The sequence below is a fragment of the Topomyia yanbarensis genome, chromosome 1 (assembly GCF_030247195.1).
Source record: "Topomyia yanbarensis strain Yona2022 chromosome 1, ASM3024719v1, whole genome shotgun sequence".
Classification (NCBI taxonomy): domain Eukaryota; kingdom Metazoa; phylum Arthropoda; class Insecta; order Diptera; family Culicidae; genus Topomyia; species Topomyia yanbarensis.
This window is the reverse complement of record NC_080670.1, coordinates 189,568,479-189,580,113: the sequence shown is the minus strand read 5'-3', so window position 1 is coordinate 189,580,113 and position 11,635 is coordinate 189,568,479. Positions and strand designations below refer to the sequence as shown.

Here is an 11,635-nt window from a genome sequence, read left to right as displayed (position 1 = left end):
TCCCCTGTTACGTAACAAATTCCAAGAAAAAAAATTGTTTTCTTCGATGAAAACATGTTACGTAACGATCTAGTTAACACCCCCTCCCCCCTATGTCACAACTTGTCACAACTTGTCGTACCCCCTCCCCCCCCCTAAAAGCGTTACGTAATTTATGAATGGTCCCTTTGCTACTAGAAGAAGAATAATAGAACAGTATAATAATAATAATAGGTACAGAAACATCTTTCTTCCTGCGATCTTCGGAGTCAGTGTCACCCGAAAAAATATTTACTCATACTCATAGAGGGACTTTGTATAAGAACAAAATACCACAAACTATTGAATACTTCACGGTGACATCACAAATGAACTGAGTGTTCATTTTTGACAGTTCGCTTGTACTGTTTACATGGACTTAGAAAAATTCTCCACGATTTACTTCGAGCGAATCTAGTCGTCCACAAATTTTTCTAAGTCCATGTAAACAGTACAAGTGAACTGTCAAGAAAAGTGAGGTTAACTGTTTCAGGAACCTAATAAGCTTCAATAGGCAACAGGTTGTTGTTACCTTTTCAGTATTTACGCATGCTTGAACTGAGGATGTAGCTTCGATGGCAACAGCCGTTAGTTACGACAGGCGAAAAAAATAAATAACCGCCCGTTGTTTCGAAACTTTAATACCAGAACTGCACAAAAATTTAGCAAAACATGCCTCACAAATATAAAATAAAACCATCGAAATATGAAACCAGCGATCCGGCTATCAAGGAAGAAATGCGAAAATTTATTCAACAGTTCGAGCAACGGTTTAAAAAGGTATACCACTCTATATTCAGTTGCAATATTTAAACTTCCGTTTACGTTCTTTTTTTTTAGAACCTAAAGCATCAGACGGTTGATTCGGACCTAACTCATGCAGTTCCCCGCTGGCTATACGGCCAAACATCAAGAATTATCCAACTGCCCCCCTACGACGATCGCGAATTCGAACAAATCATCCAGTCACGTCTGAAGGAAGCCTTTTGCTGCTACAGCATCGACGCTAAAGATTCCGAAAGCCTCCACCCGGAGACGGGAGATGAAGCCGATGCTGAAGATGAAGATCGTGTATCAAAATTTGAACTGAAAATCGAACCCAGGGCAAAACCGCGTGAATTAAAACTGGAAGAGTCCAATTGGATGGAAAACTTTCTGAAGAAAACCCGCAAGGAACGTATCAGGTGGCAAACCAAGCTGTACAAATCGGACAAAAAGTTGCTGGAGAAACCGTTGTTCGAACAAGTCGAAGAATTGATCGACTTGGGTGCTCAGGATTTTGCTGAATGGTTGAGCAAGCTGGGTGCGGAAAAGTCTAACATAACGAAGGACATCATCAAGCAGCTGTTCTCGATTGGCGTCGAAGGTGATTCGGCGAAAGCTTTGAACGTTGAGCCGAAGGAAATTCGCGCCATTCCGGTCGAGGTGGCAGAGGACTGGAATTTGCATTACGTGAGTAGAATCTGTTATCCAATATTGAACTTTCTTTCACGGGGAAAGTTTTTCCTTTACATCTAACATAAAAGTTCATTTTATCTATCTTCAAATACAAGCACAGTTCTGCATAGATAACAACGTTCGATAAATTTATCTAAAAGCTTATCATTATTATCCTCTCTTTTTCCCCGCAGATGGCACTGCAGCGTAAAATTGCCAAGGTGATGCAAAGCGACCGGCGGGAGGCGAAAGTTCGCGAGCGGCATGTCGCTTTCGGTCGCGCGCTGCCAATGGACATGCGCCGTTTCAAGCGCTTCGATGATATCGACGAAATTGTGCCGAACTTTCCGGAGGAAACGAAAACGTTCCAGAAAGTGTTCAAAGGGATTTGTCACTTGCGCTCGGTTAAGATTTTGGTCGAGCATCTGAAGGAACATCCGGAGGTGCACCGGCCGAAGTATCTGGTGGATCAGGGGATGTTCGAGGAGAAGGTCGCTGCGAGCGGGGATCATGTTCCGCTGTACAAGTTGTATTTCAAGTGAATAAGCAGGAAGCAGACCGTTGGTAGGCGCTAGTGAGTGTGAGGAGATCACTTTCGTAGACAATGTATTTGGGACGTTTTTCTCGGGCAACTAAAATGTACTAGTGGATTCAACAGTAGCTAAATAGTAATTGTCATTTGTTTGTATAACAAATTAAATAAAAAGATTATCTGAGATGCTGATACGCAAAATGGGTATGGCTCTTACCGGTCCAATTCCGTAAATTGATCACTTTGAACATTGATAGTATTTTTCCTTCGATTAGTTTGTCCTATCTATAATAATTTATTTGTCAAAGTTTGTATGTATATGATTTATGGACTCTCAAACGGCTTAAACGATTGCCGTAAAAATTTATACGTAGTAGACATTTGTTTTGAGTTTGTGTGCTATTGGTTACGGATAATCTGCCCGCCAGGTGGCGCTTCGGAACAAATTGTGTTTTTCTCCCTTTTCGTTGAAAGTCGCAGCAAGGCGCGATGGGTATTAGCTAGTTCGTTATATAAATCGGTGCCTGCGCAATTAAAATAATTAGATAGGCGCCGATTTAGGTTATATATTAGACAAACTAATGGAAGCAAAAATATTTTTCAATGGCTATCACCAAAATCTTAAAAAAGAATTATTAAAATAATCCTAATTTAAAAAAAATTAAAAGCTGCTTTTTAAACAAAACTTTTGAGTGACTGAGTGAAATGTCATATTTAGTATATTGAAGCCAAAATCATCCATTTAAATTCCACTCTGTTACAGTAAGGATCGACGTGTGACTTTTTGGATTTCGTGCTTAATTGGTGCCAAAACTGTGCCAGTTACTGATGAGCGCAATCCAATTTTATTTCATTTGATTTTAGTGTCCTCATTCACAAATTTGGTTTAACCAATAAAAACTTCCTCTCAAGGATATTTTTTGTATAATATTCTTGAAATAAAATTATGTCGCAGAAGTAGCTGATTTCTGCGACTTAAACTGAAGTAGGGTCACTGAAGAACTCAAACTCAAGATCATATCATTCAGTTCCATCATATGCACAATGTTGTAATTATAGAACTCAACAGTTACGGCTTAACAGAATAAGATTTTCTTGTATTGTGCAAATAACGCGAATGATCTGTCTCCGAATACACCAGATATAACTGTTCGAAGAAGTGCATTCATAGACAGTTATCAACAGCCTTCGTGGTGTTAATATGCAGGTGGAGACCTTTGTGACCCTATTTCCTGGCTCTACCAGTGCTCAATCCATTGTACTTATGACAATCAGCTTCCCCTGTGTCACTACTGTAAACAATATGCACACCACGGAAAACTCTGCGCGAGATTACCTTAGTAAAAATCATCCACTACAACAAAAGCAAATCTTCAATTTATCCACAAGTTGTTGTCCGACCATCAAACCACCATCAAATTCTAAACTACGACTACATCCAGTGCGCTTAATGCAACCATTAACGGTAAGCCAACAAATCAGGAAGGTGAAATGAATCAACAACGAAAGCAATAATCAAGGAAAGGTTCGTTCAATGACTCACGGACCGATTTTTCCAGTCCGTGCAGTATAACGTTAAAAAGAATAGTACTAATCCGCTGTCAAGGTTATCGTGCGCATTCTCCGCCTCATCGAGGTTTCAGTATCTTTTCCTTGCTTTACTGTTTCTGCGCGTTTACCGTTATCCGGCCAGTGAGCAGTGAAGCAGTGTATATTTTTTTTGTGAGCCGTCTGGATACCGTTATATATCCAAGTTAAGTAGCGCTATAATATTACACTTCCCATTTTTATCTATAATATCAGCTTGCACTTGGCAATAGACCCATGCAAAAATGACTTCCCCTGATAATGATTTGCCTCAAGTAAAGATGGGTACAGAAATAAAATCGGCTCCCTGACTGAAAATGTACACAACCACAAAACAAAAAACACAAAAAATGTTTGAATTTATTGTAGATTTTTCGAGTTCTGCCGAAGCGATATTCGATGGTGACAGAATAATCCAAAATTCGCCCTTATAAGCTTCGGGTGGAGGTAAATAGTGTGAAGCAGGCAAATGATATTGCTGACTACGAGCTACGAGTATATATACCAGTTAATCGGATTGAAGTCTGTGGGGTTGTCTCCGATTCGAAGAAATTGCACGGATGTGTTGTAATACGGGGTTGGCTGTTTTAAAGAAGCCAGTGAAGAAACTGAAATGCAAACGTTTGCATTAAGCATCAATTACAGCTGATGGAAAGAGTACATACGTCAACTCAGACTGTTATAGGGTGACCTTTGCCGGTTCTATTTTACCTAACTGCTACCTCTTTGACGAGGTTTGTCAACAATTGGGACATACAGCCTCCCATTGTAGCAATAAGGCTTGTTTTGGGAAATGCAGTGGGAATCATGTGGATGATTCCTGTGGAAGGGACGTTGAAAAGTGTCTCTACTGTGGAGAAAATCCACATGATCTCCCGACATGTCCCGCGTACAAACAGCGCGAGGATAAACTGAAGCGTTCTCTTTAGGGAAGCTCTAAGCGATCATTTGCAAAAAATGGAGATCATTAACTTGTCTACTGATAAAAGTGACTGTGATGAACCCCAGGAGAGAACATCTGCTGTGACTAGATGCAATAGAAATAGAGGAATATCTTGTCTGCAAGGTCCTTAAAAACAACTGCTCGAGGAAGTATTGTAGCTCCTGGTCTCAGAAATTTGAGCTCGGAAAAGGAGTTCCCAGCACTTCCTGGGACATCAAAAATCCTAACTGTTCCCATATCTTAGCCGGAGAAAGAAATCAGCTCTGGTTTGATAAAATTCTCTAGTATTCTGAACCGTATTTTCACATCATTAAATATTTCCGACCCTCTTAAAAGCAGTCTGATAAGTTTTCTTCCCGCAGTAAAAACATTATTGGTGTAGTTAACTGCAGAATGCTCCCTCCTTCCAGCGATTGTATCCTTCGATGGCTAATTCATCGAACGAGGTCACGGATTTAATCACTGTTCTACAGTGGAATAGCGGAAGCATTATCCCGAAAACCGATTCCTTTAAAATCTTACCAAATAACTTGAAATGCGATGTATTTGCATTATGCAAAATATAGCTTACTCCAGAACTAGACCCCAACTTCTGCGATTTTAATCAGTCTTCCCATGAACATCGACAAATTTGCACCCGAGTACAAAATTTCGTGCACGCGTGCAACTTCAAACATGCTTTGCCTTTGTGTACAGGTTTGCATCGAACACCGAACCCAAGCGAACGATGTGCAAACTTAGGTTTAAACACCATGTACGCGCACCGTGTGCGTACACAAGAAAGGCAAGCACAAAACAGAATGCGTCAACGCTAGTGATGATGAGTGAGAGAAAGAGAAAAATAGTGTCAAGATCCTGTGTGTACGAACACCGCGTACGTACATGGGGTTCGGATGTGCAGACAAACACGTACACGTGTTTTGGTACGCATTAGCGCGTTCGAGTTTGCACACAAAATGTGGGTATAAGATGAGCAAAAATTTAGAGCAAACATGGTGTTCGATGTTCATTTAGGAAGACTGATTTTAATATTATTTGCTTGGATCGAGAAGACTCTTACGGAGTATTTTTGGGGATCAAAAAGTGCTATTCTTTCAATCGGATCGACCTTCCCTCGACACCAGGCATTGAAGTTGTCGCTTGCCAAACCAGAATTAAAGGCAAAGACCTTTGCCCAAATCTCTCTCCTCCCGTGATCCTTCAGCGTTACTGCAAGGTTGGCGCAGGCCTAGCTAGCCGCCCATAAAAACTAGCATGCTCAGAAAGTTCAACAAGAAATTTAGGATGGACAACATTGGCACAGACGTACGCAACGGAAACGGACAAGAGACGGGAAACTTGGGACATGGAACTGCAGGTCGTTTAAATTTATCGGGAGCACTCGCATACTTGCCGATATATGGAAAGACCGCAAGTTCGACATTGTGGCGCTGCAGGAGGTGTGCTGGAAGGGGTCTACGGTGCGGGTCTTTCGCGGTAACCACATCATCTACCAGAGCTGCGGCAATACACAGCAGCTGGGAACAGCTTTTTTGGTGGTGGGGGAGATGCAAAAGCATGTGATCGGATCGGTGTGACCGGTCAGCGACATAATGTGCAGGTTGAGGATCAAGGGCCGGTTCTTCAACATCAGCATAATTAACGTGCATAGTCCCCACCTCGGAGGTAGCGATGACGACAAGGACGAATTCTACGCGCAGCTGGAGCGTGAATACGATCGCTGCCCAAGACATGATGTCAAGATCGTCATCGGCGACCTTAATGCTCAGGTTGGCCAGGAGGTGGAATACAGACCGGTAATTGGAAAGTTCAGCGCCTACCCGCAGACGAACGACAACGGCCTAAGACTAATCGATTTCGCCACCTCCAAGAACATGGCCATAAGGACCACCTTCTTCCAGCACCGCCTCCTGCACCGATACACCTGGAGATCACCGCAACAAACAGAGACGCAAATTGATCATGTTCTAATTGATGGAGGGCACTTCTCGGACATTATCGCAGTAAGAACCTATCGGGGCGCTAACATCGACTCGGACCACTATCTGGTGATGGTTAAACTGCGTCCAAAACTATCCATAGTGAACAGTGTAAGATACCGGCGCCCGCCGCGGTATAACCTGGACCGACTGAGGGAAACCAACGTCGCGACAACCTACGCGCAGCATCTTGAGCTCATCGATGCTCCCCTTGAGAACTGCTGGAACAGGACTAAAACAGCCATATGCAGCACTGCGGAGAGCGTCCTGGGATACGTACGGAGGAGTCGACGGAACGATTGGTTCGATGGCGAGTGCCAAGAGATATTGGACGAGAAGAATGCAGCACGCGCAGCGATGTTGCTTCAAGTCACTCGTCACAGCGTGGAGTCATACCGATGGAAGCGAAAACAGCAGACTCGTCTTTTTCAGGACAAAAAAGCGCCGCCTGGAAGAGTCTGAGAGAGAGAGGAGATGGAGCTGTTGTATCGCTCTCAAGAAACGCGGGCGTTCTTCAAGAAGCTGAATGACTCTCGCAACGGTTTTGTGCCGCGTAGAGTAGCGACAAGGAGGACGAACGTGAGGTGGTCGAAAGGTGGAGGCAGGAGGCAGTACTACAATGAACATCTGAATGGTGCGCAATCAGGCGTTCGAGGAGGACGATTATGTAAGTGTCGCAGCTGACGGGGATGTACCGGCGCCTACTATGAATGAGGTTAACGAGGCTATTCAATAGCTCAAGAACAAGAAGGCAGCTGGTAAGGATGGTCTAGGAGCTTCAAAGTGGGCCCGGAGAAACTGACGGAATGCATGCACCGAATAATCGAAAGAATCTGCGACAGGGAACAGCTACCGGAGGAGTGGAAGGACGGTGTCGTCACCCCGATATACAAGAAAGGCGACAAATTGGACTGTGAAAACTACAGAGCGATCCCAGTGACAAATGCCGCTTACAAACTGCTATCCCAGATTCTGTTCCGGAGCTTATCACCGCTGGTAAATGGATTTGTCGGAAGTTAGCAGGCCAGTTTCATCAACGGCAGATCAACAAGCGACCAAATCTTTACTATACGACAAATCCTCCAAAAATGCCGTGAATACCAGGTCCCGATACATCACCTGTTCATCGACTTTAAAGTCGCAAGACTGATTAAGGCTATGATGGATGGTGTAAGGTGTTGTGTCAAAATTTCGGGCGGCCTCTCGGATCCGTTTGAAACACGCAGGGGACTAAGACAAGGCGATGGGTTGTCTTGCCTGCTGTTCAATATAGCGCTGGAAGGTGTAATGCGAAGAGCGGGGTTCATCATGCGGGACACGATTTTTACGAGGTCCGGACAGTTCGTGTGCTTCGCTGACGACGTGGACATAATCGGTAGAAACAAGGAGACAAGGTAGCAGATCTGTAAACCCGACTGAAGTGCGAAGCAGCACGAGTAGGACTGAAGATAAATGTGTCTAAGACGAAGTACATGCTGGCTGGAGGAACCGATCGCGATAGGGAACGCTTGGGCAGTAGTATTACGATCGACGGCGACGAGTTCGAGGTGGTTGACGAGTTCATCTATCTAGGCTTATTGGTGACTGCGGACAATAACACCAGCCGGGAGATCAGAAGGCGTATTATCTCTGGAAGTCGTGCTTACTATGGGCTCCACAAAACTTTGAGATCCAGGAAGCTTCATCACCGTACGAAATGCGCTATGTACAACACACTGATTAGACCGGTGGTTCTCTACGGGCACGAAACGTGGACAATGCTCGAGGAGGATCTGCAAGCACTCGAAGTCTTCGAAAGAAGGGTGCTGAAAACGATCTTCGGTGGTGTGCAGGAGGATGGCGTGTGGAGAAGGATGAACCACGAACTTGCACGACTCTATGGTGAGCCAAGTATCCGGAAAGTAGCTCAAGCTGGAAGGGTACGGTGGGCGGGGCATGTTTTGAGGATGCCGGATAACAACCGCACCAAGTTGGTTTTCACCTCCAACCCGGCAGGTACAAGATGGAGAGGAGCGCAGCGTTCCCGGCGGCTGGACCAAGTGGAGCAGAACCTGGCGAGTATCGGGCACCTGAGAGGTTGGAGACAAGCAGCAACTGACCGAGTGATGTGGCGAAATATTGTGGAACAGATTAATTCATGTTAATATGATGTATAATCAGGAAATATACCTTTGCGATGCTTCCACCTACATCCCCCCTAGAGTCTCAGTTGGCCACCGACGGCTTTGTGATATTGTGAAACCGCACCGAGGCTAGTTTTGGGTGATTTCAACTCCCATAGTACGGAATGAGGTTGCCTTCATGATGATAATCGATCTACCTCACTCCATGAGCTTTGCGACAACGTCAATATGACCATTTTGAACACGGGTGAAATGACACGGATTCCGGCCCCTCCAGCGCGTCCGAGCACCCTAGATCTGTCCCTCTGCTCGACATCGCTGCGGTTAGATTGCATGTGCAAGGTAGTCTCTGATCCCCACGGCAGCGACCATCTGCCAATCGTAATTACTATTTCTATCGGTTCAGGGCCACCGAATACATGACCTCACACCAAATATTGATTAGAAGAGCTACGCGTCCACAATATCCGGCAAAATCGAATCCACACAAGAGCTTCCTCCGGAGTACGGGGTCCTGGCTGGCTTGATTCTCAACACCGCGATTCAAGCTCAGACTAAACGCGTACCAGACGCGAACTCTCGCGAGCGTCCTCCCACCCCATGGTAGGGCAAAGATTTCTCAGACGTAAACGCGGAGAAGGCCGCCGCCTATAAGATATTTCGGGACGACGGGTGTTACCCGATAGTTATCGACAGTACGAGACATTAGACACGCGAGCGAAGAGCTTGATGAAAGCTAAGAATCGGTGTAACTGGCGCCGGTTCGTTGATGAGAAACATCGATGAGCAATCTTTGGGGCACGGCTCGGCACTTACGAAACTGAAACAGTACTAACGAGAGCGTGGAATGTTCAAACCGTTGGATATTCGATTTTGCCAAGAAGGTTTGTCCGGGTTCCGCTCCGGCACAGAAGATCTACCGCGCCGCGTCCCCTCAAGATAACGCGAACGAAACACCTTTTTAGATTGTGGAGTTCTTGCTTGATCTTTTATCATGCAACAATAAAGTCCTAGGGCTAGACAGAATCAAATTCAACTTGTTGAAGAATCTGCCAGTTTCTGCCAAGAGACGCTTGTTGAATTTATTTAATAAGTTTCTTGTGGGTAACATTGTCCCACATGATTGGAAGCAAGTGAAGGTCATCGCCATCCAAAAACCAGGAAAACCAGCCTCCGACCACAACTTGTATCGACCGATTGCAATGCTGTCGTGGATCCGAAAGTTATTCGAGAAAATGATCTTGCTTCGCCTTGACAATTGGGTTGAAGCAAATGGCTTACTGTCAGATACACAATTTGGTTTCCGCAAAGCCAAAGGGACGAACGACTATCTTGCGTTGCTCTCAACAGAAATTCGAATGGCTTATGCTAGCAAAGAGTAGGTGGTATAAGTTTAGGACTGGTGGTATCCAACGGGGAAAAACGATCGGAAATGGTGAGTGAAGCTAAGCAATCATGTGAAAAAAATTCCCCACCCAGAGGCGAGACTCGAACTCGCATCCTTTGAGACTCCGGCCCATCCGATCGTTTTTCCCCGTTGGATACCACCAGTCCTAAATAAGGTATTGGCACTTAAGCCAAAAGACCTAAAAAAAAATTGAATTATTAGTGGTATAAGTTTTCCTAGATATGAAGAGTACTTTTGATTCAGTTTCTATCAAAATTTTTTTGCGAGAAGCTGCACAAGCATGGTCTTTCGCCGACTCTAAACAACTTTTTGCTAAACTTGCTGTCTGAAAAACATGCATTTTTGCATTGTGATTTATCGACCACGCGAATTAGCTACATGGGTCTTTCCCAGGGCTCATGTCTAAGCCCCCTTCTCTACAATTTTTACTTGAATGACATTCACGAATATCTTATCGATTCCTGCACGCTAAGGCAGCTTGCAGATGACGGTGTGGTCTCGGTTACAGGTCCCAAAGCCGACGATCTGCAAGGACCATTGCAAGAAACCTTGGACAATTTGTCTGCTTGGGTCCTCCAGCCGGGTATCGAGTTCTCCACGGAGAAAACTGAGCTAGTCGTATTTTCAAGGAAGCGTGAACCAGCGCAACTACAGCTTCAATGAATGGGTCCAACTATATTGCTCAGGTTCCAACTTTCAAATATCTCGGGGTCCGATTCGACTCTAAAGGAACCCGGGGATGTCACATTAGGTATCTGAAACAGAAGTGCCAACAAAGGATCAACTTTCTTCCTACAATAACCGGAACATGGTGAGGTGCTCACGCAGGAGACCTAATTAAGTTGTATAAAACCACGATACTGTCGGTAATGGAATACGGATGCTCCTGCTTTCGCTCCGCCTCGAATATTTCATCAAACTCGAAAGAATTCAGTATCGTTGTTTGTGTATCGCCTTGTGGTGCATGCAGTCGACCCATACGATGAGTCTTGAAGTCCTGTCTCCCGCTGAAAAATCGGTTATCATATCGATTACTCATTCGATACAATATCTTGAACCAGGGGGTGATTGAAAATTCCTACAAACTCAGTGACCCCGCTTCAGTTTACGCCGCAGAACTAGCTGCCATTCAGTATACTCTAGGAGCCATTGTAACATTATCCGCAGACCACTACTTCATCGTTTCGGATAGCTTCAGTTCCGTTGACGCTATTCGCTCGATGAAACATGGAAAGCACTCCTCGTATTTTTTGGGGAAAATACGGGAGCTACCGAGCGCTTTATCTGACAAATCATTCCAGATTACCTTGATGTGGGTCCCTTCTCATTGCTCCATTCCGGTCAATGAGAAGGCGAACTGCTTCAGCGAATTTTTCAGTATTACAATATCAGAGAACCCTCGAAAGTTGGCAAAACTCGTGGAGCAATTGGGAGCTAGGAAGTTGGCTACATTCGATAGTCCCCAAGATATCGACGAAACCTTGGTTCAAGGGGATGGATGTGGGTCGTGATTTCATTCGTGTGATGTCCCGACTCATGGCGAACCAGTACACGCTGGATGCACATCTCCGGCGTATTGGGCTCGTGGATAGTGGTATCTGCGCTTGT

At 44.8% G+C, this 11,635-nt stretch overlaps 1 protein-coding gene across 1 annotated transcript; it reads left to right on the top strand.

Moving 5' to 3' along the window:
• The first annotated feature begins 576 nt into the window (after nucleotides 1-576).
• On the top strand, nucleotides 577-2,156 carry LOC131676453 (uncharacterized). The gene is made up of 3 exons (XM_058955519.1): nucleotides 577-798; nucleotides 859-1,470; nucleotides 1,650-2,156. The coding sequence occupies exons 1-3, from the start codon at nucleotides 691-693 to the stop codon at nucleotides 1,995-1,997; spliced, it is 1,068 nt and encodes a 355-aa protein (XP_058811502.1). The 5' UTR covers nucleotides 577-690; the 3' UTR covers nucleotides 1,998-2,156.
• The last annotated feature ends 9,479 nt before the right edge of the window (nucleotides 2,157-11,635 follow it).

Bases quoted from the DNA above. Each gene is read 5' to 3' on its own strand.
- LOC131676453 (XM_058955519.1), top strand. From the start codon at position 691: ATGCCTCACAAATATAAAATAAAACCATCGAAATATGAAACCAGCGAT. The intron at 799-858 runs GTATACCACTCT...CTTTTTTTTTAG, and splicing joins TCGAGCAACGGTTTAAAAAG to AACCTAAAGCATCAGACGGT. The intron at 1,471-1,649 runs GTGAGTAGAATC...TTTTCCCCGCAG, and splicing joins AGGACTGGAATTTGCATTAC to ATGGCACTGCAGCGTAAAAT.